At 49.5% G+C, this 27,697-nt stretch overlaps 6 protein-coding genes across 6 annotated transcripts; 3 read left to right on the top strand and 3 right to left on the bottom strand.

The window, feature by feature from the left end:
- Positions 1 to 460: 460 nt before the first annotated feature.
- Positions 461 to 1,571, top strand: CDV56_106389 (carbon-nitrogen hydrolase family protein; the record flags this gene model as incomplete). Its single annotated transcript, XM_026760008.1, has 4 exons — positions 461 to 535; positions 606 to 694; positions 758 to 1,185; positions 1,240 to 1,571. The coding sequence occupies 4 exons, from the start codon at positions 461 to 463 to the stop codon at positions 1,569 to 1,571; spliced, it is 924 nt and encodes a 307-aa protein (XP_026613635.1).
- A 213-nt stretch (positions 1,572 to 1,784) lies between these two features.
- Positions 1,785 to 2,149, bottom strand: CDV56_106483 (uncharacterized protein; the record flags this gene model as incomplete). The annotated part of the gene is made up of 2 exons (XM_026760102.1): positions 1,785 to 1,838; positions 1,910 to 2,149. The coding sequence occupies 2 exons, from the start codon at positions 2,147 to 2,149 to the stop codon at positions 1,785 to 1,787; spliced, it is 294 nt and encodes a 97-aa protein (XP_026613636.1).
- A 1,153-nt stretch (positions 2,150 to 3,302) lies between these two features.
- On the bottom strand, positions 3,303 to 8,964 carry CDV56_106576 (dynamin-like GTPase vpsA; the record flags this gene model as incomplete). Its single annotated transcript, XM_026760195.1, has 12 exons — positions 3,303 to 3,471; positions 3,524 to 3,608; positions 3,661 to 3,922; positions 3,975 to 4,616; positions 4,676 to 5,426; positions 5,500 to 5,594; positions 5,686 to 5,755; positions 6,641 to 6,693; positions 6,754 to 7,650; positions 7,709 to 8,376; positions 8,453 to 8,537; positions 8,611 to 8,964. 12 exons carry the CDS (start codon positions 8,962 to 8,964, stop codon positions 3,303 to 3,305), a joined length of 4,131 nt encoding a protein of 1,376 aa, XP_026613637.1.
- Positions 8,965 to 10,292: 1,328 nt separating this feature from the next.
- On the top strand, positions 10,293 to 11,854 carry CDV56_106965 (oxygenase MpaB family protein; the record flags this gene model as incomplete). The annotated part of the gene is made up of 4 exons (XM_026760584.1): positions 10,293 to 10,667; positions 10,730 to 10,758; positions 10,813 to 11,539; positions 11,606 to 11,854. The coding sequence occupies 4 exons, from the start codon at positions 10,293 to 10,295 to the stop codon at positions 11,852 to 11,854; spliced, it is 1,380 nt and encodes a 459-aa protein (XP_026613638.1).
- Positions 11,855 to 20,316: 8,462 nt separating this feature from the next.
- On the bottom strand, positions 20,317 to 21,684 carry FAL1 (ATP-dependent RNA helicase eIF4A; the record flags this gene model as incomplete). Its single annotated transcript, XM_026761054.1, has 4 exons — positions 20,317 to 20,336; positions 20,401 to 21,294; positions 21,346 to 21,600; positions 21,654 to 21,684. The coding sequence occupies 4 exons, from the start codon at positions 21,682 to 21,684 to the stop codon at positions 20,317 to 20,319; spliced, it is 1,200 nt and encodes a 399-aa protein (XP_026613639.1).
- Positions 21,685 to 21,923: 239 nt separating this feature from the next.
- CDV56_107507 (SF3a splicing factor complex subunit PRP9) lies at positions 21,924 to 23,667 on the top strand (the record flags this gene model as incomplete). The annotated part of the gene is made up of 3 exons (XM_026761126.1): positions 21,924 to 22,013; positions 22,076 to 23,586; positions 23,643 to 23,667. The coding sequence occupies 3 exons, from the start codon at positions 21,924 to 21,926 to the stop codon at positions 23,665 to 23,667; spliced, it is 1,626 nt and encodes a 541-aa protein (XP_026613640.1).
- Positions 23,668 to 27,697: the final 4,030 nt, after the last annotated feature.

The following is a 27,697-nucleotide window of genomic DNA, read 5'->3' on the forward strand; positions in this document are numbered from 1 at the left end:
ATCAGTCCTGCGGAGCTTACTGTCCGTGCCAGTCAAGTCACTATGTGAATGGTAATCATCACAAAAGCTCGCTTCAACTCTCGACATATGTTGCATAAAATGAGACAGAGACTGCTGACTGCTGACTGCTGACTGCTGACTGCTGACTGCTGACTGCTGACTGGCATAGACGATGAGGCGAGGTCGTCCATCATGACAATACCTCCGAAGATGACTGCAGGATGGTGATTGATGTTTGAGTACTCCATTGAGCAGAGATACTGCACCAAAGCGGGGTATGGAGATAGTCAACCCCACAACTTACCCCAAGGGCCGGATTCTCCAACTTTCCCCTAGAAGGAGCAATCTTAGAGAGAAGTACATCGAGTCTACATCCCCTGGTCCATCCTGGTCTTTATCCTGAAAAGATCCTCAGAACCGTATATTGGGGTCCCAGTCCTCATATCCACAACGTCTGAAAATGGCACCAATCCATCGAGTCGCCGTGATCCAATGGCATATCAAGGCAAGTTACGTCACTGCCAAGCGCACCACGGTGACTGCTATCTGGAGCGCACCACGGATTTAACCCCTCCGTTAAGCTGGGATCTAACGTCTGATTTCAGGACCTTGCAATTGAAGAAAACCACGCCAGAGCATGCAATTACATTCGAGATGCGGCTGCCCAAGGCGCCGAGCTAGCCGTTCTACCAGAGTAAGTATCGATCCCGGAATCATCTTTGATATTTGTAAAAGCAGTTTGACTCGTTCTGACTAGATACCATCTGAATGGCTGGGCTCCCGATGACCCCCTCTGGACCGTCCAGGCAGGCGAGTATAAGAAGTACCTATCCGCCTACCAAGCCCTCGCAAAGGAGCTCCATATCTGCCTCGTCCCGGGAAGCATCGTCGAACGACACGAGATCTCTTCGCCGAAATCAGAAGCCGAGGGGAAAGGAAGATTCAGCCTCTATAACACGGCATACTTCATCTCCAACGATGGCAGCATACTCGGCTCCTACCGGAAGAAGAACATATGGCATCCCGAGCGTCCTCACCTCACCTCATCCGGCGACGCGCCCCACGAGGTATTCGACACGCCAATTGGGAAAGTGGGGCTCCTGATATGCTGGGATCTGGCGTTCCCGGAGGCATTCCGGGAACTGATTGCGCATGGGGCGGAAGTGGTGATTATTCCTACCTTTTGTACGTGGCCCCTTCTCTCTTCCTGATCTATGAAGCGCCGGCTGACCCGTCAAGGGACACGCTACGATGCCTCGCCCGAGGCACTTTCATACAATCCCGCCTCGGAAGCGCTCTTCCTCGAGTCGACGCTGACATCTCGCTGCTTCGAGAATACCTGCGCCATCGTCTTCGTCAATGCTGCGGGGGCCGATGGGAAGTTCCTCGGTATGTCCCGCGTCACGCTCCCCATTGTCGGGCCGGTGGGTAAGATGGGGAGTGAGGAAGGTGTGCTTATTGTGGATATGGACTTGGGACTGTTGAAGATTGCCGAGGAGAACTATCGGGTTCGCGAGGACATGTCCAAGGAAGGCTGGCATTATGTCTACCGGCATAGTACTACAGAATAGAGGGAGTGATAATAATCGGAAGCTTCCTGTTCATAAGACGTTATTCGTCCTTGGGGCTACAAGCCACGATCAAGTAACTTCAAAAGGCCGTTATCATTATTCCCCATCCCACCACCAAGCTTCAGCTTCCGCAAATGGTATCACCGAAAGGAATCAACCACTGCACCTATCCGACTCCACTCGGGCCATGTTCTGCAACCGTCCTTCTCACGCTCAAAACAAACCACCATGACAGATCAAGGAAGCAAACTCCTGATCCCTAATCACCTACCCGCCCAAAATCAGCATCAGCACCAGCACCAACATCATCCCCAGCAGAACCACAGCAGATAACTCACAATGCACAGCGGCTCAATCACACCCCAAGAAGGACCAAGGCAATGGGGACACTCAGCCCGGGTCCGAGTCGAGCCAAGCGACCCAATCAAATGACAGTCCTTGTCCTCGCAGCGCTCCTTCGTGCCAGACGGGTCATTAATGATCTCCAGGCAAGCGAGGTACACCCTGACCTCGACAACGTGCTTGGGGTAGGCAACGCAGCCGGTGGGTTTGTGGTAGACGGGGAGGTATTCGCACATTGTGTACTGGCGGCTGCGGCTTGCGTGTTAGATTATGATTCATCGGTTTCAAATCGACTGAGGGTTCGTTCTTACCGCGGTGACAGAGATTTCCAGACTTAGAGAGTGTATGTGGGAGGGTTTTTTGATCTTTGGGGTCTTGTTAGCTGTATGCTACGGAAGAAACACTGGCCTCGTAGACGGAATCGGGCATACCTTGTCAACACAGCGGAAGACGAGGGAAATGAAGAGCTCAGAAGGTGACTTGATGGTTAACCAGCTCTGAGAAGCAGTACAGAGGACCAAAGCTCCCGTAGGAAGACAAGAGAGAAGAAGACAATCGCCTCGATAGTGGAAAGAGAAGAGAAGAAAGGGAGATGAAGGAGAGAAGACGAGGAAGTGAGAGAAAGGGAAGACATCCTGAGCTACCCCTACCATTCACTACATGTTTTATCTCATTACATGCTACCGGCTTTGACGTCTACGTCGCCTCTCTTCCTACGGATTTGAGTATCATGATGTCCGTGTCGAGGTTCGATCCGACGTTGATATACTTCAAAATCTGTATACTTCTGCTGTTCACCATGCTGAACGCTCATTGGCTCAAGCAATGACGCTAACTGAGCGCTAGAATGACACGTGCTGCACCTTAAACGGATTGCGCTAAACTGTTTTTGTGAGACTGACGTGTGTTATTTATTCTGTAACAGCATGGTAATCTTTCAGCCACATTACACATGTGAATTTACACAATAGCTGCGCCACCTTGACAGACAATAAAGTAGTCAAGCAAGCTCAGGTTAGAATAATGATAGAATCAAGCGATAGTGGTTTATTCAGTGATATGTACAGGTTATAGGAAAGGATATCATGCTGAACTCATAAACATCTGTCTTAATTCTAATAAATCAAGAAGGAAAAAGGAGAGATCCACTGCAATCATTAGGCGATACAAATTCGTGATATGGAATCTCTTGACAACCGGACATCTGGAAAGACATACTGTTCTCTAGAGCTCTTGAAAAGCCCTGGCGACGGTAGAATATAAAGTAAGATATAACTCCTCAAACCTGACACAAGAATCCGCTCCAAAAACGTCCAGGAAGAACCAGTAGGGATGGAAAGTGAATCAACGAGAATTCTCGGGCTGGCAATCTAGGGCGTCGTTGGGCATTCACTGGACTTGGCTGACGATCTCACTGGCGCGGCTTAGACTCTCCACCATCTGCTGGCACTCCTTCCGTCGGCGGATGGTGTAGTCGCTCTCCTTGAGCAAGTCGTCCAGCTCGGAATTCCGGTACATCTGCTCGAGCAGTTCACGTTGCATCTCATCCTTGGTGAACCTGAAGCCAGAAGTTAGCGCAAAAATCAATCAAAGCTGTCGATGCCACTTACTGAACGAGGGTGTACATGATGGCCTTGGGAACCATGTCGATCATAGTGCGCTTGACAATGTTGAAATATGAAGTGATAAGAAGTTCTGTCCGTGTATTAGTTTTCTGCCGTCTTAGCAGATTTTATTTAAAACTTACTGATCACCTCGACCTCTGTAGCCTCACGCTCGGAAAGAGTGGCAGATGCCTTGAGGGTGGGTGGAGGAGGCTCCATGGCAGCCATCTTCTTCTTGTTCTTGGACGCCCAGAAGCTGCCGAAGAATCCAGAACCACTGGTCTCTGTGGCGGCTGTGGCATCGATCGACGGGCTGTTTGCACGAGGGGGCAGAGGCTTGCCCGTCTTCGGGTCTACCTGCGTAGGCTTGCTCGCTTGTTGGCGTTCATTGACAATTGCCATAGCCTGCTTTCTGTCAGGATAGTCCACAAAGAAACTATAACCGAAAGTCACTTACACGATGCCCGTTGAGGAAATCGGGGTGTCCGGTGTTAATGTAGCAGGCCTCCATCGAGATCAAATCGTGGACGAGCTTGTTTGTCGGGTCCATACACTTCTTGAAAAAGTTGATGACAACCGCATGGAACTTCTCCTTGAGCATGGGATACCTTCGGAACAGCTGCTTGTTCAGAAGCTGACCCAGAATGCGCACAAGTTCGTCGTAAACCAGCGAGATGCACTTCAAACTCGGATCTTCTAGTCTTTTGATCTGTTGCTTGACGATCAACTCAAAAGCGGTCGTTCCGACGAAAAGCGCGGGAGACGAGCCAGAAGAGTTGTAGAGGATGGTTCGAATGTCAATATCCTTCACCTGGTCGAATGGATCCACGGCCTTGATACCGTTCGAGTACAGTTCGTGGAACACAAAGCTGATACGGGCACCACCAGAAAGCTCGATGCTAGACAGTTCCTGGTTGTTTCCCTCCAGAACTGTGCGATACTCATTGCTGAATTCCGTGATGATGTTCAGGATAATATTGGCGCTGTTTCCGAGCATCGAGTCGCCCAGCTGAGAGAGTTCGGCCGTGTACTTCTGGAGAGAGGACGAAATTCTGGCTTTGATATCGGGCAAAGTTTGCTTGATGTGCATCATAAGGATCTAGAGAGTGGAGGATCAGAGAAAATTACCAATGATATGATTGAACCAATAATACATACCAAGTTCAACTTCCTGGCAAGGTATGGTGTTCCGCAGTACGAAGCCTTATTCCGATAGGCCTTGTGGCTCTCGAAGAAGTTCTTCTCGTGCTCCAGTGCGTATGAGATGGGACGCTTGTTCTCGATATCACGCTGACCACGGTTGACCACAGGGACGTAACCCAGCCGCAAAGGGATAATCCTGCCCGCAAGAATATCCACCACATCCGTACCCTCGTCCATCAGATCAACCTTGGTTAGCACACCGATAGTGCGCTGACCCTCGGGATCCACCTCGCGCGCCAGTTTCAATCCGTCCGAGTTGGCAAGATCCTGGTTGGCAGAGGTGACCGCCAGGATGATCGCGTTGGGCTTGCTGATGTACTTGAGAACCATATCCCTGATCTGCCGTTCAATATCCTTGGGCTGGTCGCCCACTGGGACCTTGGTCAGACCGGGCAGATCGACCAGGGTAAGGGTCAAGACATTGGGCGAGTAAATTCGCAGGTTGATGGGCGCTGGCGAGATACCAGCATTGCGACCGACTTTCTGTTCAGTTTCCCGCACAATCTCCTCGCGAATCTTGTTGAAATCGTAGAACTTTTGTCCGGGGATGTGGAGGAACTCGCCGTATTCATCCACATTCGCCTCGCTGTCCGTGGTTTCCAGTTTTTCCTCCTTGACCCCGTTCGTTACCGAGTTTCTCGAAGGTCTGTTGATGAGCTGTAGGATGAGGGGTCTCCGAGTAACAATTCCCGAACCACGAGGGAGGCTGAAGCAGCGGGCAACCTTGATTAGCGACGACTCCCAGCATATTGAACGCAGGCGCAGGAAGAGTAACTTACAAGTCCCTTCCAACGATGTTCTCGAGAACTGAACTCTTGCCACTGGATTGCGAGCCTACCACTACAATCTGTGGCAGATCAATGGGGTTGTGAACCTAACCAGAAGAGCGGTGTCAGTATCGGGCAGAGGGGCTCTCCCTAAAGATCAAAACAAAGAAATCTCCAAACAGTGGACAAGACACTTACTCCGACTGTCGAAAAGACATCTTGGAGTTTGTTCACCAGTGAAATCAAGCCGGGATCATTGACGTTTATACTGCAGCCATCACACAAGTCAGCTAATGTTTTCGGAGCTTGGCCTCGGGGGAACAGGGGGCATGCGCACGAGGTTGTCGGGCTTGCCATGGTTGGCAACTGCGTAGAGAAAGCGATCGCACAAGACTGTTTCTGGAGTAGAACAGAAGATTTCGGTTCGAAAAGGGGGAGACTCGAGTAAATGGCCTTCGCACGGAGGAAGTGGTGATAGTGGGTAGGAAAGAGCGGGAGGCGTTAGAGTTGCGGCCAAGTGTAGAGTTTCGCTTGCGGTCCAGATCAAGATAGAAATAGATGGGCAACGGAACAGCCTCACCTTATGGACACTGAACCAGCTAAAGGTACTCCTTGTATCTATCCTTTGAGAACTAAAGGGCTTCTGTTATTATGAGATACACTGAAAACGATCCTTTTACTCAAGTCCAAACTAACTTAGTCGTTCATCAGAGCCAGCGCTGCACGCGTCATGTGGCTGTGGCCAGCCGAGACCGCTTTAAGAGTGGTGCCTAACATCAGCCAGCAACTGTGCAATCAATAGATAGGCATCAATTTGTATGCATCATGAGGTAGTTTTCATTATGATCGGACTCTATGTTCCATATCTACCGCTTCTTCAGGCAGGAAAGCCCTCCTCTAAGGGGGTTTGACCCCCCCGCCTCCAGTAGTTTAGTGCGCTAGATACATAAACTTGGTGCCGTCTAGTTGCACGTGTGGACAGCTCCTGATTAGAGACCAAGTGTATAGAAAGTCACAAAGAACTGAACGGTCGGCACTAGCTTGCGGAACAAGAAAGTGATCTCGAAATAATTACAGAGACATGGACTTGCTACATATAGGCTTCTAATAGACAAAAAGAAAGCATCGCTCCTTAGGACTTCCGTCTCCTTACTCATCCGACACCGAAGCGAATCTCTCCGACATGGTCTGGAGGATCTTCTCATACTGTGTAGATTTGTCAGTGACGAGAGATTACCGATTTTGACAGGAAACAATAGGACTGACCTTCTCTGAAACCGCTGTCTGGTTATCCGGAATCTCAAACTTCATGCTACGCAAGGAGGTCTGAATGTCGGCTGTGGCGTCACGGACCTTACTCCAGCTCTGCCCCTGAGCAATGGCCTTCTGGGCCTCATCATGGAAGCCCATGAAAGCCTTCATCATATACTCGGTCTTCCATAGAGGACAGAACTGATCATAGTCACTGTAACCGTTCTGCTGCAGGAAGTCATCCTTTACCATGGCCGCGACGTCCAGGGTGATCTTGTCCGAGTCACCGAGGGCTGCCTTGCCGACCAACTGCACCACCTGATCTAGATCCTCGGATTTGGTCAACAGTTCTCGGATCTGGTCTCGTAGACGTGGGAACTCGGGATGATGCTTTTCGTAGAATTTGTCCAGAATGGTCGTGTACTTGCTGTACGAAATCGATGTATTGATCGAGGGGAAGTGTTTTCGCTGAGCAAGTTTCTTGTCGAGACCCCAGAATACCTGGACGATACCCAGCGTGCTACTGGTGACGGGGTCGGAGAAATCACCACCGGGAGGGCTGACGGCACCGACGATACTGACACTGCCAATTCTCTCGGGGCTTCCGAGAGCGATACTCTTGCCAGCACGTTCGTAGAAGGAGGCGAGCTTGGCACCTAGGTAGGCAGGGAAACCCTGGTCCGCAGGCATCTCTCCCAGACGACCAGAAAGTTCACGCAAAGCCTCGGCCCAGCGAGAAGAAGAGTCCGCCATCATAGCCACGTTCTTCCCTTGGTCACGGAAGTACTCGGCGATTGTGATACCAGTGTAGATGGAAGCTTCACGGGCGGCGACAGGCATGTTCGATGTGTTGGCGATCAGGCATGTACGCTTCATGATGGGCTCTTTGCGACCTTCGACGTCGATGGAAAGCTAAGTAAAAGGTTTCGTCAGCGTGCGGTTATCTTAGCAGAGGCCTCAGTTCCCATACCTCTGGGAAATCCATCAAGACTTCCGCCATCTCGTTACCCCGCTCACCACAACCGACATAGACGATGATATCACTGTTGGAAAATTTGGACACACTCTGAGAAATGACGGTCTTTCCGCAACCGAAAGCTCCCGGGATGCAAACAGTACCTCCCTGTACACTGGGGAACAAAGAGTCCAGCACTCTCTGGCCGACGATGAAGGGGGCATCGGACGGCAGTTTCTCATTGACCGGTCTGGGCACACGAACAGGCCAAGCGTGCATCATACCATGTTCCGACTTCTGTCCGTTGAATTCAATCTCCAGGAGCTTCTCTTCAACAGTGTATTGGCCAGCAGGAGCTATCCGGGTAATGGTACCTCTAGCGCGGGGAGGAAGGAGGATCTTGTGGTCGTTCACCAAGCTGTTTTCAAAGACGGTACCCCAAATGTCACCACCGGTGATGTGGTCGCCGACCTTGAACTTGCCTGGTTTAAAGTCCCATTTCTTCTTGCGATCCAATGCATTCACTGCAATACCACGGGGAATGTAGATGCTGTTCGACTGTGCAGAGATCTCTTTCAGGGGTCGCTGGATACCATCGTAGATCGTTTCCATCAAACCGGGACCAAGCTCGACCGCGAGAGGCTTGCCCGTCCGCGTAACAGGATCACCAATCGTTAGACCAGCTAGAGAATGGAAGGTAAAACGTTAGACTTTTAGTGGCCAGTAACAGTTCGTCATAGTGTAGATGCGGAGCTGTACCTGTCTCCTCGTATACCTGAATGGTAGCCTTGTCTCCATCGAGTCGAATGACCTCACCAACCAACTGATCATGTCCGACTCTGCACTAAAGTTGGAAAGAGCATTTCAGTCAGCTAAACCAAGCTCGACCATATATTGAAGCGTGAATAATGACCTACCAGCTCATACATGGCACAGCCGATCATGTGCTCGGCCACCACGACAGGCCCAGATACGGAAAAGATAGTACCATGCTGGTCCTCACCAGTCTTGTCCTTACCAGAAGGAGCCATTATATGTGAAACTGGTGTGTGTGTGGACGAAGAGGACGGGGACGAGGGAAGCTCGATGTTGCTGCTGCTGCTACTCGAGCTGGGAGTCGTTGAAGTAGGCGAAACGGGGAGCGGTGGCAGTTCGTCTGGTCTGGGCGGTGATGACGGCTTGGATTCGGACAGATCGACCACGCCGCGACTGGCAATCAGATCCAGCAAGGAGGGGCGTGCTTTGAGTCGAGGTCTACCCAAACCCAGCATCAAAATCGTAAGAGGGATTGATTTCTGGTACAAGTGCCTTAAATGCTTGGATCTCCTGTCGCAAATCACTCAAACTGCCAGGGAAATCGATGCGATCGTAAGTTTACTCAGCCATCCTACAGAGCCGGCTTGGTCTTGTCTTTGTCCAGTCTTGTGTTGGCACTAAATCAAAACAAGTGCTGATGGTCATGGTCTCTGTTGCAACTCGCAATCTAAAATTTGGTCGTTTACTTCCAGAATATGCTGTTGCGATTGCGCTTAAAAGGAGCTTGACTGAGGCCTTAACCAAGTGATATTCAATTCAATCTTTGACCTGCAGCTACCATCATTCCCAGGCATGATAACACTTAGAATCATCTGGATGAACTTGGTCTAGGAGTACAGCTTGTGACTGCTAATCTATCAGTAGTGATGAGGGACAAAATGTCGAATCTTACAGCAATCACTTTTTGGAATAATGTCTCTAAACGACCATGATAGGCTCGACATCTTCAGAGACTTGAAAAGATAAGTTAAGGTGCTTGTGATATCAGACCCCCGGAAGATCGAGCACCAACTATGTTGAACAGTTGAGGCCCTGAATCCAGTTCAGAATCATCAGCACACTGACGGCTGTCAATCAATCTACAATCGTTTTTCTGAGCTATCATGCTTGATAAGCTCAGAATTTATGCCTTTTGTTGGCATATCTTATAAGATTAAAACGTGAACAGTCGCGCTCCACGTTTATATAGTTGTCTAAGTGCGTACTGGTGTCACGGCAGCCATTTGATAATCAGGGGATCTCGTAGGTGCCTGGGGCAGAGACTCAACTCTGGTCAGGAAAACCACTGGAACCGGTCATCCCCTTGCTTCCATAGTCCATCCATTATCAGGGAAACTGATGAAGTAAGAGTGATGGGCTGAATACTTATGCACATGCATAACGACATATCGGCATGACAGCTATCCTCTACAGATATAGGATCTGTCTGAACTCCCCCGCACAGAATCATTTGACCTTACTCTGCTCTACCTCTCGAGTATAGTTCTACCTTACATTCACATGTCGAACCGCAAAGCCGCCTAGCCGCTAGTGACTTGCCTCGTTCCATGGGTGGCAGCTTCGCATCTCGGTGTGGCTCGTCGGAACGCATGGTCTTCCAGCTTCAAACTCATGTGAGCAGTTGCGTGCCAGCAGCACTGTATATATGTGAGGGATGTTGCAGGTTGTTGCCGGAATGGCTCAGAGGAAGCAACTATTGCTGAGCACTCTACTGCGACGATCTGAACACGCTACGTGATACATTCAGAGATAGGGAGGAAGCCTACTTGCTGTGCTACCAGACATGATTTCGTCAAGCCAGGAAGCCCAGGATGTGCACGAATACTGGGGTTACAAGTTCGAATGGACCGACCTTCATCGATCTGCGGAACAGCTACGCCCGCTAATGTTCACTTATGACAAGCTTGCAGATGAGTGTCTTCAACGGCTAAATGAAATCTCACCTGTACCTCATCGAGACGCTACGAAGACCGAAGGATCGACGTCCAAGCCAGCGAAGAGAGACCTATACGTTTTGCTAGAAAAGCATCGTGACGATGATCTTAAGATCAAAGAATTTTGGAATGAGATCAACACCGTTCCTGACTGGGTTGAGTGGGAACAAATTAAGAGAGGACAAGAGGTATTCTATCGTTACGGAATGCCAGTGCTCAACGTGGTAAGCTTAGGACATTATTTTATAGGTTGCAAATGATGGACTAACATCAACATCATATATAGCTTACTTTTCAGAGTCTACTGGGTGGGATGTTCGACTCCTCAATGCAACACTATCAATAAAACTGAACTAACCTTTGCGGCAGGGGTTCCGGACGCGTTGTCGAAACTTTAGCAAGGACTGGAGGATTCTCCGCAGATGTCGCACGACGCAGGATGCTGGAAACCCTTCAACATGTTCTTCAGGTTGTCGGGTCCGTGGATGCCATGAAACCAGGAGGATCTGGTCAGGCCTCATCGGTTCGAGTGCGGTTGCTTCACGCCGCTGTCCGTTCAAGAATATTGAGCCTCGTTAAGAACAAGCCTGAATATTACGATGTTGAAAACTTCGGCGTTCCTATCAATGACCTTGATTGCATAGCCACTATCAATACCTTTTCGACAAGCGTGGTCTGGATAGGATTGCCTCGACAGGGTATCTTGCTGCGGGAGCGAGAGATTGATGATTACCTCGCTCTGTGGCGGCTGGTGGCGCACTATATGGGCACGCCGCATGAGCCTTTCGAGACGAGAGCTAAGGGAAAAGCCATGATGGAATCCCTCCTGGCGTCGGAAATAGATCCCACCGACATGAGTAAGATTTTGGCGCAGAACATTATCCTGAGTCTCGAAAACACTGCTCCCACTTATGCATCCAAGGAGTTTATGGAGGCCATGGCTCGGCATCTCAACGGCAAGCAGTTGTCTGACGAGCTCGATATTCCGCGGCCCAACCTCTACTACCAGGCGCTCGTATATGGATACTGCATTGTCGTGATGTGGTTTGCTTATACTTTCAGATCGCTCCCGCCTATTGATCAAGCACTGATCGAGGTGAGAATGCATGATTCTTATTTTGCTCACCAACTGGTCGAATATCGTTGTGCTGATGAATCACAGTTTCGTCGCAAGCGATACTATAAGATAATCAATGACAAGGACGAAGGGCTCGGGGAGGAGACAGTCTTCGAATTCAAATATGTACCTTTCTACACTCGTACCACACGACTGGGGAAGCGTAACCCACCAAAGCGGATCAAAAGTGGCGTAGAGGATGTGGCGCGCGTCGGTCTCCTTGTTGCTATTGTTGCCACTGGCATACTGTTGAGCAGCATCTGGCACTTGCTGAATACACTACACTGTTTGTAAGGCAAGTTCTCCCAGTGGGGCTAGAAGTCTTCAAACTCGGGATGCGTGGCAGATCTCTGCTCCAGGGCAGCTGAAAGGCAACCCTCCAGGACACAGCAGTAATAAACTAGAGACGTTCACATAACTATCCTAATCAAGCTCAAAACAGCCAACACTCAGAGATTCAATGCACTGCAGGGGATCATATAGGGCGCAACTAAAGACCAGACATGACAAGTGCGGTACATGTTTTCTTGTTCGAAGTCCTGCTGGTGAGCTCTGACTGAGGGTCTCAGATGCGCACTTCCCTTGAGATCGACAGCTCAGCTTCAGCCATCTCCTGAAGTAGAACTCCCAATACTTGCGCACAGCGATGTGTGTACTCCATGGTGGCGGTGTCCGCTGCAACGGCGTCGACATTGCTCCTTGTATTTGGGCTTGGAGTGCATCTCGTTTGGGCTATCTGTTAGCAGGATCCAGTACCAGTACAACTCCAAATTCCGGCTCCCAAGATCACCCTCTTTCCTCTGCTGTTCTCGCTGGATCTGTGGACGAATCTGGAAGGACTTTCCTGCTCGAGAAGCACAACACAATTCAACTGGCAACATTGCAGTCGACCGACTGTACTGGCCAAGAAGACATGCCCACCCCGGGTGCTGAGAGACATTCATCTTCCTTCGACGTGTCGGAAAGGGGCTTATAGTCATAGTATTAATACGGTAGGATAGAATTTGCTGCGGAGTTGTTTAGAGTTTTATCTAAATTTTGGACTGATCAGTTATTCCACTGGTATGATTAAGAGTTTGTCTAATTGGAGCTCTCCTTGAGTCCTTGGAAAGCCAGTCCATGGAGGTGTTCAGATTTGGAAACTTGTCGCACGAGCTGGAGGCGAGATTCACCGTGTATCAAGCTTCTGTGTTCGCCTTCGCCATGATGACGACATCCATCGCGACCTTCGAGAGGTGGATCAGTCCATAAGAACAAGCAATAGCCGGCACAGCAACACGCCATCGTGATGAGCCGAAATTGATTTTTAGAGCTTTAACAATACCTTGTAACCCGTCATGGAGGGCCCAATTCTCACGCCGTTCGTCGGCGCGCTCCAAGCATGTGTCTCGGTCCTCCTTACCATGAGCTATGGAGCCATAGCCGAACGGCTTCAACTGGTGAAGGAGAGATCAATAAGCGATATGGCCGGTCTGGGCGTGAAGCTCTTTCTTCCAGCTTTGATTATTGTCCATCTAGGCGAACAACTGCATGCGGACATTGTCCTGAACTATGTTCCTGTCCTAGGTGAGGCATTACCGCACCAGTCACCAAGCTCACAGACAATGATAAACTGGTTGGTTGACTGATTGCTCAATCTACAGTCTGGGCGGCTCTGTACACCTCTGCCTCCATCGGACTCGCTCACGCCGTATCGCGAGGCCTGAGACTCCCAGCTTGGGTAACGCCCGCATGCGCATTCAACAACACAACCTCACTGCCATTACTCCTCCTGCAGTCTCTAGAGAGCGTGGGGAGCCTGAAGTTGATCATTCCAGACGGTGATTCAATGTCCGACGCGATTGCCCGCGCTCAAAGCTATTTCCTCCTCTGCGCTGTCGTCAGCAAGACTATCGGCTACGCCGTCGGACCCAAGATGCTCCAGAACAACCACCAGGACGAAGAGAGAGATGCCCAGAATACCGACACTGAAGCAGGGCACAGCGACAACGGCGACGCAGACAACGACGAGGAAGCCGACGAGGAGACCTCGCTTCTGCCGGAGCGCGCGCAAAAGGCCCATCGCAAGGTCTCAGTCAAGTTCAGACGCGTAGGCCGCTGGGTGTCGTCTTTCTTTCCCGAGCGTGTGAAGCAGGAACTGATGGCGCCATCTGAGTCGCCGTTTGCCGACGTCGCGATCTTATGCACTCTCGTCGGCGCTACGCTTGGTCTCGTCCCTCAGCTGCACCGAGCGTTCTTCAGTCCCTACGAGGAAGGCGGGATCTTCAACGCCTGGCTTACGTCGAGCCTTAAGAATATCGGCAAGTTGTTCACGACCTTGCAGATCTTTGTTGTGGGCGGGAAACTGGGAGCCAGCTTTCAGAGGATGAGGGCCAGTGGTAATTCGGGGACGATACATATGAAAGCAATCGTGACGATCTTCCTGGTTCGCCTTGTCATCTGGCCTGCGTGAGTGCTCGGTTGTCGGGACGCTTGCTGTACCTAGCACTAACCATCGGAATTGCAGTATCAGCATCTCCCTCATCTACCTGCTGGCCAAGCGAACGGGTCTTGTCCGCCATGATCCAGTCTTGTGGTTCAGCTTGATGCTGATGCCCGCCGGGCCTCCTGCATTGGTGATATCAGGCTTTGCGGAGCTGGCAGATATCTCAGAGGCGGAAAAGATGGCCATAGCAAAAACATTGACTGTAAGAAATTCCTGTCGTTTGAAGGAGATGGATGAAATGCTAATTTGTAGCAGGTTATGTATTTGCTCTCGCCATTTGTATGTTTTACCATTACGGGCGCTTTGAAGGCATCCCAAGCAGCCTTGGATGAGAAGAATGTGTAGATTGAGCAATCTGCCAGAGAAGTACAAATGTACACTGTATTACGTGTCCATGAATAGAAAGCATAACCTTAATCAAAATCTAGGGACAGGACTCTTACTGTTTGTTCCGTTAAGCTACATGCAAAGCTTACAGTAGATCTACTAAACGACAAGACAGAAATTACTTATGAGAATTACATCTCAGAGCAAGATAGCACAATTGAATTCACGATAGTATTTGATCATAACATTCAAAACATCGTCACCACATCTCAAACATTACTCGCACTGACTGCACGTCATTGCAGTCTTAGAGGAGAAAGGAGAGAGAGTCTTAGAAAGGCTAAAGGATTACTTCTATAACCAAGTGCAGGTCAGCCCTCATATCCATCCTTTATCAAGGCTCTCACCAGTTTCCTGAGATAGTCCATGAGATACGTACTCCGCAACCCTTGCAAGCACAGCTGTTGTCGCAAGTGCAGGACTGAGGTCCGCTGCAGGGGCAGTTACTCGCGCTAGAGCAGGTACAGGTGCCTCCCATGATGGATAGATAGATATTCAAGAAGTAGGATAATCAAAGGAAGTAGAATCCGAATATTCTGATTGAGGAAATTGATGAGTACCGTGTGGGAATCGATAGAGGGGTCATGGCTGGAGGGTTATATACTTTGCGGCGGCAATAGCCGAGTTCTAGACCAGCATCATGATGAGGTCAGAAGGCGCATTCCGTTGTGTTTTGCCGCTTTGATCAGTCCAGAAATCGAATCATTTGATGTGGGTTGATTGGTTGAGACTGGATGGAATGTACTTGAACCTGTGAGCAATGATACGAGCGTCATCTTGAAACATATCCTGATGCTGGGCTACCGTCGATCCGTCTTGATGAGACTCAGGCCATTCGAGAAAATAACATCGAAATATCACATCCACGTCTGACATTTAGCCCCGACGATTTGACTCGGTTTGTTTTGCCTTCTTCGAGGGTAGCAAGTGGGGTCGGGTATAGTAGAAGTTGCCAGAGAAAATCCATCCGTAAATGGAGATGTCTGTCTCTCTGTCTCAAGAATAGTACAGTCCACCTGGGTATGCTGAAGCGGTACCAGATGGCTTGAAATTTTCCTGAGGGAATGGGAAATTCGCGGGTTGCTCATAGTTAGTTCATCGATGATTCATACAATGGTGGATTTGATGGCAAGGTGGAAACCCAAAAGGCAATAAAATGGACTTGGGCATTGCCCAACATGAAAGAAACGTTATTCAGGAACGTTTGAAACAATCATCAGCAGCAAATCAGATGGAGAACGACGCGACGTGACCGGACAAACAGGCAATCGAGGCAATTCATGCAGTGGGGAGCTGATGCGTTGTGCCGATGAGCTCCATCATCCCCTTGAATATCCGTAGCCCTTTCCTGTATCACCTATCGATGACCAGAGGTGTTATCTTCAACGTGATATCAGTGTTTGGATAGTCAGCTGCAGCTTATCAGCGGTGATTCTGTTCAGATGATCCAGGTGCTTTTGTTCAAGATCCTTTCCGACCGTTGCCATCCCTGAGCCTGCCTTTGTTGGTCCGGCTGGCTCAGAGCAGTTATCTCAACTTCTGAGGGCAGTGAATCAAATAAGAAGATTGAATGTTGAGGATTCAAAGGTATTGAGATCAGAAAGCCCTAGGATGGATGATGATGCGTCTTTTCCCGCAAATATGCCGGACTGTGTCTCCAACGGCAACATTAGAGAACATGAGCTCCTTCTCTATTACAAAATGGAGCTCATAACCTCGAGATCAAATGTGTAATTTTAAAAAAAGCAGTCCATAAGGTATTGTGTAGACATTCCCCAGTTGATCAGAATCGTGGTAGATGGCCATTACTCGGCCCCAAAAGACGTAGAGTCACTTGTCATCGCCCCACGACGAACGAGGAGATCAGCCGCCGACGCTTCAACTTCAACCTCAACCTTCACTGACTCGGTTTCTTATTCCATCCTCGCCTCTCGTTGCAACGTATTTCCTCCTTCGCTGGGGTTATTTGTTTTCGTGCATTCGAGCTTATCAACCAGCCATCTTCTCCAGCTCCTTAGTGCCCCCTTCGTCACCGCTCCCGTTGGGCTCCCCCTCCCCCGGACTTGCTGTGCTCCTCACTCTCAGGCCCCGATAAGACCTCCGCTCATCGAGTCTACGATCGACGCTCTTCACTCTTTGCTCAGATAACGATACAACTTGGATTTCTCTCTCATAAAGGCACCAATACCCCAGTTTCAGCCTTACAGGAAATAGTCGAGCTTGACTTCCTGTGACAAGCTTCCTTCACGTGAAACTGAAGCTCCCGGCGAGTATCGGTGAACCCGCCACTGGTTCAGGTCTGCTCGCCTGGTTCTGCTCCAGAGCCAGGAGGAAGGGCAGATCTACCAATCTTCGACCTGGCAGACAACTCTTCCTCTGATACACCCTCCTCCGCCGCTCCCGACCGCCCCAACCTTCCTATCCCACTCGAGCCCACGTCACTTACTTCCGTTCCTCCTCCGAGGAGCTCTACAGACGGCATCACATCGTCATCACGCTTAGAGTCAGGTGCGGGGAGTAACAGTACAGCAGCTTCTATTGAAAATTCTTCTGCATCCGCTCCTCGCCAGCGTCGTCGTTTCAGCACGATCGATACATCCGCTTTCACTGGGGGAACAGGAGGTCTTTCGGGAAATTATACGCCTAGAGAGGCCGGGATTCAGGAACAGAGCTCCGTTCAGTCACACACTTCGCCGGAAGAAACCCCACCATCCCCCAAGCGCAGGCGCCTGGCAAACATGCGGCCCGATGGTATCTCGACTGCGAACGGCTTCTCACAAGCGTCAAACGGCCTGAGTGCATCTCCGTCGCGGAAGACAGTCTTCGCTCACTCTTCCAACAGCCAGCCAGCACACCCCTCCTCCAATGGCGAGTCTCAGAAGAATGGTTCCTCGAAAACATTAAAGAAGCCTTCCTCCTATTTCGGGCACGACCGAGAAGAAGTGACTAGGATACTGATACAAAGTCTGTATGAGCTTGGATACGACGGAGCAGCCTCTCTACTTTCCATGGAAAGCGGCTATCAGCTGGAAAGTCCGGCAGTTGGTATATTCAGGAAGGCAGTTCTTGAGGGGCGTTGGGCTGAGGCGGAGAATATCCTGATTCAATCATTCACCCCTGACGCAGACGTGCGAGATACAAGCTTCAGCTCTGGGAAATCTGCAACCACAGAGAAGCTGCTGTTGGTGGAAAATGCTGAGAAGAATGAGATGCTGTTCTATCTACGGCAACAAAAATTCCTCGAATTGTTAGAAGCACGAGACCTTGGCTCGGCCTTGACCGTGCTTCGGCACGAACTGACCCCCCTCAACTATGACGTTGGGCGACTTCATGCCCTTTCGAGGTGAGTTCCAGAAGGAGCACCCGCCCTAGCCATTCATTTTCAGTCGTACTGATCGGACTTATAGCTTGCTGATGTGTCCTCCTGAGCATCTTCATAACCAAGCCGGCTGGGACGGGCCCATAAGTTCTTCTCGAGAGCGGTTATTATCTGAACTTTCAAGTAAGTACAAAAAATTTACCTCCGTGCGCGTTTGACGACCATAGTGCTGATTACCTTTCAGAGTCCATATCCCCATCCGTGATGATTCCAAACAACCGTCTCGCGATTTTGCTGAATCATGTCAAGCAAAATCAAATAAACCACTGCTTATATCATAATACTGCGACCCCTCCGTCGCTATATTCGGATCACATGTGCGATAGAAATGATTTTCCGCTTCGAACCGGAGTCGAACTAAGTCAGCATTCAGATGAGGTCTGGTATTGCCAATTTTCCCATGACGGCTCAAAGTTGGTCACAGCAGGGCGGGACCGTCACGTATACATCTACGACACTACCAACTTTTCTGTGTACCGGCAGTTGGAGAAGCACGAGGAGGGTGTTGCCCACGTCAGTTGGAGTCCGGATGATACAAAGCTCATCACGTGCTCCCAGGATAAAAAAGCCCGCGTCTGGAGTGTGGAGGTATGGATGTCTTCATCAATCTCTGCGCCCGTCTATCATGTCTAACTGAAACTTGGATACAGACCGGCCGCTGCCTTCTGACCATCAATCACCACCGGCAGCCCGTAACGGCTGCTGTATGGGCTGCAGATGGAGAGTCCTTTGTGACCGCTTCTCTTGATTTGAGCTCTCAACTGTGCCACTGGAGCATGCGAGGCGATCCCCTGTATACATGGCATGGTGGCTTCAGGGTTCAAGATTGCGCCATCACTCCCGACGGACGCCGACTGATCGCTGCGGATGTCGAGGAAAAAATTCATGTTTATGACTTTGCGACTCACGAGGAGGAATATTGTCTCGCATTGAAGAGCAAGCCCACTTCTGTCGCTGTCAGCAGAGACTCCCGCTATATGCTTGTGAACCTGTCTGAAGGTCAGATACAGCTGATCGACCTTGATACTACAGAGGTTATCAGGCGTTTCCAGGGACAAAAACAGGGTCATTTCGTCATCCGAAGTGCCTTTGGTGGCGCAGCTGAAAACTTTGTTGTGAGTGGCAGTGAAGGTGTGTCTTTTACTCCCCTTCAGACGCCTGTACCAGACTGACCGTTTGCAGATTCTCGGGTCTACATATGGCACAAAGAAAATGGCACGCTAGTAGAAACATTGGAGGGACACATTTCGGGTTGTGTCAATGCAATATCCTGGAATCCTACAAATCCTGGCATGTTTGCATCCGCAGGTGATGACTGCTTGGTGAGGATGTAAGTCATACCATCTTCCACTTCTATCGACCTCGTCTAATAAACGCTCTAGCTGGACCCGCGAACGCGACATGCAGCGATATGCACCAACCAGTAAAAAGGAGACAGTACCAGTGAATGGCTCTGCACGCACGAGTGCACTACGATCAACGTCAAGCTTCTGAGCACATCTTCCTGGAACCCAGTTCACGAAACTGTTTTCATACCAAAGATCTGGCTGGCCATCACGAGAGGGTACTTTATAAGAGCCTTCACCGAAAAGACACAGAATCGCCCCTTTATTCCTAGATTCAGTATTTTCTTCACTCTTAACAGCATATACACATCATTAGTTTGACAGTGGTTTCATATGATATAGGGAGCAGGCGCCCTGGTTTTGGTATCACAGATTCTTTTCTTGCATTCGCTGCGAGCATTTTGATGAATTGCTCCGTCATCGGCAGTTGCACATGAATACATCATCACCAGCTTACATACAATGCTTTCTCTTTGGATTTCCTTTCTCATGGGCTCGAAGGACTGGGGTGGTTGCGGCGAACTACAGGAAACGGATGGGCGAGTGTATTTGGAGATCTTGGCGGCTTCTTTACGAAATATCCAGGAAATCCATCAATTCTTTACTTTTTGCTCGGCCTTGTCGTTTTCGTCAAATCCCTGGACCAGTGGGCTCAACATTACAATAATCAGGATAACACCGAAATTACGGAGTACTTTTATGGTATCCAAGCACCAGAAAACCTAGGCATTATTTCTTAGACATCAAATTCCCAAATGAGCTAAGGAAGCAAAATCCCCGAATCACTAAATTGAACTCCGAGATGGAAATACCCGAGATGATGTTATACAGGTTGTTGTGAAACCAGATAACACTGGCATTTTTCTGATAAAGCGTCCGATATCCGTCAAAAAATTGTATGAACTAGTTAATAGATAACGTCAGCTCTCACTTTCCTGCTTGGGAATCTGACTTAGAAGACAGGTAATGAAGCTCACCATTCTTGTGAAATTCCCCCTTTCCCCCGCGCTGGTTCTGCCTCTTTTCTTCCTGGTGTTTTGTGACGAGGCACACTGTTAAAGTCCTTCGTTGTTGTGTGTTCGGTGGAAGTGAGATGACTCGGGAACCGATAGCAGTCTTTCGTGATAGATTTTGAAGTAATAATCAAGATGAGAGTCGATTACGAAAGGAGATCAGCGACTAGAAAATGGTTAGTATATCCTTGTGTCGTGAGTTAAAAGCGAGTGAAGGCCGCGGGATTTACCATTCATAGGCATCTCATCAATCTGAGTAGAGTAGTACAATTCAATGTCACGGAGGATCCGCACGTCATCGCTGGTGACGAAGTTGATGGCGACACCCTTTCTTCCGAACCGACCACTTCGACCAATACGGTGGATATAGTTCTCACGGTTGGTGGGTAGGTCGTAGTTGATGACGAGGGAGACTTGCTGAACGTCGATACCACGAGCCCAGACATCGGTGGAGATGAGGACACGAGAGTTGCCCTGGCGGAAGTCTTGCATGATACTGTCGCGCTCCTTTTGGGGCATTTCGCCGTGCATGCTGGATACTGTGAAATTGGCTTCGCGCATCTTATCAGTCAGCCAGTCGACCTTCCGGCGGGTATTGCAGAAGATCACGGCCTGGGTGATGGTCAAGGTGTCGTAGAGATCGCAAAGGGTATCGAACTTCCACTCTTCTTTCTCAACCGCGATGAAGTATTGTTTGATGCCTTCCAGGGTCAATTCGTCACGCTTGACCAGAACGCGGACGGGGTCTGTCATGAATTTCGTCGTCATGTCGAGGACGTCGTAGGGGAGAGTGGCGGAAACGACAACGACCTGTGTAGCAGGGGGGAGGTAGCGGTAGACGTCGTAGATTTGTTCACGGAAACCGCGGTTCAGAAGTTCGTCAGCCTCATCAAGGACCAGCATCTTGATGTGTCGAGTGCGCAGGTGGCGTCTACGGATCATGTCCGCGACTCTGCCTGGTGTACCCGAAACAACGTGCTGGCCGTAGTCCAGCTTCCGAATGTCCTCGCCGATATTTGTGCCTCCAATGCAAGCGTGGCACTGTACATTCATGTAATCTCCCAAGGCCATAATGACCGACTGAATCTGAGTCGCAAGTTCGCGGGTCGGCGAAAGAACAAGGGCTAAGACTAATTAGAGTCGATTCGTTTCAGAAAATGCATTAAGTGGCATACCTTGTGTCTCGCGCACGACAGTGTCGATAACTTGCAGGATACTGATCGAAAATGTGGCGGTTTTACCAGTACCGGACTGCGCTTGAGCGATCGTGTCACGACCCTTGCAAATCTGGACAATTGCCCGCGACTGAACGGCGGAGGGAGATTCGTAGCCGTAAGCATAAATACCACGAAGGAGGCTTTCCTTCAGGTGCATATCCTCGAAGGTCGGGGCAACCGTGACCTCCTTCGAGGTGCTGAACTCCAGCCTGTCTGAATTTGCGCCGTTAGCACATATCTCTTCATAAGGTCGATCATCAGCATACCATCTGCTCGTCGGTCAATGCCGTCAGCCATTTTGTCTGTTCCAGGAAGATTGTAAAAAAAAAATTGCGATCAGCTCGATTGATGTTGGCCTGGATATGTGACACGAACGTCGCTCATTCGTGAGCGCAACTTGAGTTTGCGGCGCGACCGGGATCACGTGATGATACTCGCCGCAAAGCTCAGAGCGGCGTCAATCTGCCGCATAACGTCCAAAGCATCGAAGATAACACACTTGTTAAGGGAAAGATCGTTCCGCAGGCATCTCCATCATGGTTCTTGAAGAACAGAGATTTATTCATGAGGATCTCGAGAGGTTAGAGCAAGCAATCGCGGACCGCGTCGCTGAAGAACCTCGTAACGTAAGATATCCCGTCTGTCCTTCTACTGCATCGATCAGAACTGATTGTTGGTTACTTTTTAGATTCGGGAGCGCCTTGCTCGCGATCATGAGGTTGCTCACTTCTTGTCGCGCATAGAAGAGCAGTCAAAGAGGTTACTTGAAATCTACCAAGATGCAGACAAAGCCCGCGAAAAGGAGATCCAGGCCATCTCCACTGGTGAACAATTCGACGAGTTTTACCGGCAGCTCGACGAGATCAAAGACTTCCACAAGCGCTATCCTAATGAGCCGGTTGAAAACCTCGAGAGAGCCTACAAGCGCCGTCAACCTGGTGAGGGCGAACCGACGGGAGTAGAAATCGACACGATGTTCACCGGCGAGGAGGGCTACGGGCAGTTTCTGGATCTCACAACGTTGCACGAGGATTATCTGAACCTTCCTGGAGTTAAGCGAGTTACATACATCCAATATCTCGACGTGTTCGACTCTTTCGTACCGCCACACCTCCTTATCAAGCGAGCGAATAAGATATCTGACAAGTACTTCAAGTATGTCGGAGAGCTTGCCAGCTACTTGGAAAGCTTTATCAAACGCACAAAGCCTCTACAGGACCTCGACAAACTTTTCGCAAGCTTTGATGAAGACTTTGAAAAGCAATGGTCAGCAAAGCAAGTGCCCGGATGGACAGAGGAGAGCGTTGAGAACGGCACCCAGGCCCCAAAGACACAGGGCTCGGGGGAAGGCATCTGGTGTGCGGATTGTGAAAGAGAATTCAAGAACGAAAATGTTTACAAGAATCACCTGACTGGCAAGAAGCACATTCGGGCAGCCGAAGCTCGCAAAGCTGCAGGTGACTCAGGCGCGAGTGCACCACCCTCAGTTGGTGGCGTCACCGCTGTGGCCCACCGTCTGAAAGAACGCGCAGTTGCTGAGCGCGAGCACCGCGTTCGCTCTCTAGCCAAGGTCCTCGACCCTGAACGCCAGGCAACCCGTATTAACGTTGAGCGGAGGCAGGGCATGACTGAACGCGAGCGGCAGATGGAGCTTGAGGCCTTGCTGGCTGAATATGAAAACGCTGGCGGTCCTGGGCGCAACGATGAGTCTGATGATGAAGGAGACGAGAGGATTTACAACCCACTCAAGCTGCCTTTGGCATGGGACGGCAAGCCTATTCCTTACTGGCTGTACAAGCTCCACGGTCTGGGCGTTGAGTATCCTTGTGAGATTTGCGGCAACTTTGTTTACATGGGTCGCCGCGCTTTCGACAAGCACTTTTCAGAAGCGTTACATATTTTCGGCTTGAAGTGTTTGGGAATCACGTCGAATACTAATCTCTTCCGAGAAATTACTCGGATCGAAGACGCCATCAGGTTGTGGGAGAAGCTTGAGCAGGATCGTAAGAAGGAACGCGAGTCTCGCGATAACGTGGTGCAGATGGAGGATGCAGAGGGTAATGTGATGCCAGAAAGGATCTACCTGGAGTATGTTTCCCCTTTCCTCAAGGAGCAAAACGATGCTAACATGTTACAGTTTGCAAAAACAGGGTATTCTGTGATCCTTCTGCTCAATGTGCCTTTTCCTTCCTTGCTTTGGTACGTTTAGAGTAAAAGCCTGGAGTTAAGCGATCTGCATGATATTGACTTGCTAGCTGGGACGGTATTGATTGGGTTTAACTATTTTATATCAGCATGACTATGACGGCCCTGCGCCTTATGTACTCTATTTAGAACCGATTGACATCGACAAATGCAATCATTCTCCTCCAAAAGCATGATTATATCGCTCCTCCGACATGGTATATAACGATCTTGTAGATTTGATTGGAAAGAGCTTCTTTACAGTCCGGCTATGCCTGCATCCATCGCCATTTCTTCAGCGTCTGGTACATAGTCACGTGCTTTCGTGATCCATGGACGCGCTCACGGTTTGTCCTCGCGTCATTCTTCCTTGCTCAGGATAACGTCGCAAATTTTCCTGATCTCACGAAATCACCGGGGGGGCATGTGGATTGCCAAGTGACGCATCCTGTGAAGCTCGCTCAAACGCTAGAACCACTCTCATGGTCTTTGTCCTGGCAACGGCAACTACGAGAGGATTATCGCTCGTACCCATTCATGGGCTTCAAGTTCAATTACCTGTGCGATTTGCTCTCCGATTTAGAGCGTAACAGAGTTTTAAAGGCTTCCACTGCATCAAAAATCTCGAATCCTGATGCTCGTGCCGTGACCCGATGGTTTGCCCAACATGGCAAACGGATTCATGCTACTGACACGGATCGAATAGCTCTTTTGTCATGCATGTTTCCAGAGAAACGAACGGACAGAGTCTACTGGCTACAGTGCAGCAATCTTGCAAGGGTCATAGGCCGTTGTCTTCTGCTAGGTTCTGATCGACGCCAGGAGCTCGAGCGATGGCGCGACGCAGGAGGTACCGACTTGGGGCAATGTGTGGAAAATGTCATGCGACAAGCGGAATTCGACATCATTAGCGGCCAAGAGGTTACTGTTGAAGATATAGACCTGGCATTGAACAAGATTGCTTCGCGATGCAGGTTCTCCGGATCTCGGGTGCGAAGGCAGCATAGCGCGGTCGATGTCGAGGAGACGCTGAGACCATTATATCGGCGCATGAGCAGTAGAGACGCAAAATGGCTTACTCGAATGATACTTAAGAGTTATCATCCGGTTGTGTTGCCGGCCAAGCTCACGATGAAAAGCTTTCATTTCCTGCTTCCGCATCTGCTGCTTTTCCAGGATTCTTTCGATTCTGCTTTAGTAATGCTTGCTTCCGAACCCCTTAGCCACTACCCACCGAACCCAATTCCGGAACTCGCAAAGGATCTGTGTATGCAGGCTTTACAGCATCTCAAACCCGGGATTGGGACCAAGATAGGGCGGCCCCAGTACTATAAGGCGCGGAGTATCAAACACTGCTGCCAAATGATCGGCCGTCGTCGGATGAGTGTAGAAAGGAAGTACGATGGGGAATACTGTCAAATACACATTGACCTCGCGAAGCGCCTCAATCCCATCCAGATTTTCTCCAAAAGTGGCAAGGATTCCACCGACGACAGGTCGGGAATCCACTCTGTGATCAGGGACTCTCTGAACATCGGTAAGCCCGAATGCAAATTCTCTCGCCAGTGCATCCTCGAGGGTGAAATACTTGTCTGGAGCGACAATCAAGGCAAGATCGCAGATTTTCATAAGTTGCGCAAATTCATTGCTCGCTCAGGCACCTACATTGGAATAGACAATGATTCCCCGTAAGTGGAGAGGGAGCACGACCACATTGCATTAATCGTCGCTGACCTGCGCTAGACCACAACCTTATGAGCATTTAATGATTGTATTCTTCGACCTTCTGCTTCTCGATGACGACGTCTGCCTTAGGAAGCCACATCGTGAGCGACGGCTGCTTCTAAAGGATGTTGTAAAAGTAATAGATGGATATGCGGACATTGCAGAGCAACACATCGTCGAATTCTCCCGTCCCGATGGTCAATCTCGTCTCGAATCAATATTCTCGAAGGCCGTTACAGAAAGGTGGGAGGGTCTCGTTTTAAAAGGTTGTGAAGATCCTTACTTTTCCATCTTTCCCGGTTCAGAGAACGGCTCCGCTGGTCGCTGGATCAAGCTCAAGAAGGACTATATACCAGGGTTGGGTGATACCGTGGACCTGGCATTAATCGGCGCGAAGTATGATTCTCGTGATGCTGCTGCACTGAATTTATCCACGAAGATATTTTGGACACACTTTTTCATCGGCTGTCTGGTCAATAAAGACGCAGTCCTCCAGTCCGCAGCTGCGCCCAGGTTTCAAGTTGTGGGTGTGATTGACCATAACTCCATGAGCCTGAAAAATATGCAAATTCTCAATCAGGTTGGGCAGTTCGGTGCTTGCAGTCTGGATTCAGGCCATGGCTTCCTGATAGAGTTTGGGAACGATAGTCTCTCAGACATGAATACCGTGTTCAAGAAACCGTTCGTCGTTGAGATGTTGGGAGGTGGATTCGAGAAGCCATCAGGTGCCAGATACTTCGCACTTCGATTCCCTCGAATTCAAAAGATTTTCCTGGACAGGTCATTTGAAGAGGCAGCCTCGTACCAAGAGCTCCAGCTATTAGCTGAAGAAGCTCGAATGGTACCGGCAGAAGACTTACACCAAGAGGAAGAGTGGAGAAGACAGCTCCAGCAAGGGCAGGTGTCATCGCACTATATCGTGACCAGGTCACAGACGACATCCTCTGCGACAAGCTCGTGTCCGATGGCGGCATCAAGCCCGAGCAAGGGACCGTCGTGCGAAGTTGTCGCCACGACTGTTGTCAGAACCCAAGTGCAACATTCATCGAGGGACTCCACACAGCAATCGAAACGCGTCGACGAGGAGCGTGTATCAGCAGATCCCATCCCCATTTATGTGGATGACTCGACAACGTCAGCGTCGTCACCGGAACCATCCGAGCCCCCTCGAAAGCTTCTGACAAGCAATGTCAACCTATCTTCAATTCAAAAAAGTCGTAAAAGACAAAATCAGGAGCCTTCCTCCGACGCATGCAAAGGTAACTGTGCTAGTTACTGCGAGGAGAATGAAAGCACCTTGCCATCGAATGCCTCAAATGAGCTTGAAGCTTGCAGAACTTCACCTTTGCAGACGAGAAAGCGTCGAAAGCTTACCAAGAATCATGCTGCCAGTGTCGCCCCTATCGTTCCTAGCTCTTGCAGCAATCAACAGTCATGCATCGAGTCACCGCTGACAACTATTCCATTGTACTTCCGTCAGGAACTGGTTCATGATGACTCTGCTAACAGCTTAATCCCTGCCAACTCATCCAATCTCGCCACGGATATGGAGAACTTTGTACAGAAGGTATGCTCAAACAGACCATATTCTCATATCAAGAGCTCCGACTCAAGTGCGGTACATCGTGATCTTGCCCTAGGCTTGTTCATAGCAACAATATCGCAAGACTCGCTTGGGAACCTGCTTCTCGAACTCAGCCAACAGGTATCAGCAGCACTCAAATCCAGCATGCGAGGGTCTCCGCAAAATGGCAAGATTTTCGTTCTTGATACCAAATTCCTCACTCTCAGGGCCAGACTAGACGACCCCAGATTTCTTCTTCGCATGACATGGGAGAGTATCGGGAGAGAATACTTCTATGCCTGTGTATCATGGAGCTCAGAGACAGGCTTTGAACACCCGAATGATGGTGTTTCCGAGATACCCGGGACCCCAGTGGATTTTGAAGGAGGTCATCGGGTTTATCTACGGGATTTGACTAGAGCACAGAGTGTTGGGAGAGCACCACGTATCTCTATAACGTTTGACAACCGCGAATTGGGTATTTTGGAAGATTTGAGTTCTTGATACATCCTTTGTGTTGCGGTCCATATTATAATCCACTGGGACGGGAGTTGGAGACTTGGTATTGCTTGGGGGAACTGTCTTGGACACACTTTTTTTTTTTTTTTTTTTTTTTTTTTTTTTTTTTTTTTTATAGGGGTTTTTTTTGCTTTACACCGGGAATAAAAAATTTGAATGTGTTTAAAAAAAAAGAAATAAAAAAAAAAACAAAAAAGAACATGTAAAAAGGTGTTGTTTTTTTTAAACTTGTCTCTTTTAAAACTTTTCCCACCACAAAAAATAAAAGGAAATCTCTTTTTCCCTTTTTCCTTGTAAAAAAAAAATAAACTAACATAA

The sequence above is a fragment of the Aspergillus thermomutatus genome, assembly GCF_002237265.1.
Source record: "Aspergillus thermomutatus strain HMR AF 39 chromosome Unknown NODE_121, whole genome shotgun sequence".
Lineage (NCBI taxonomy): Eukaryota > Fungi > Ascomycota > Eurotiomycetes > Eurotiales > Aspergillaceae > Aspergillus > Aspergillus thermomutatus.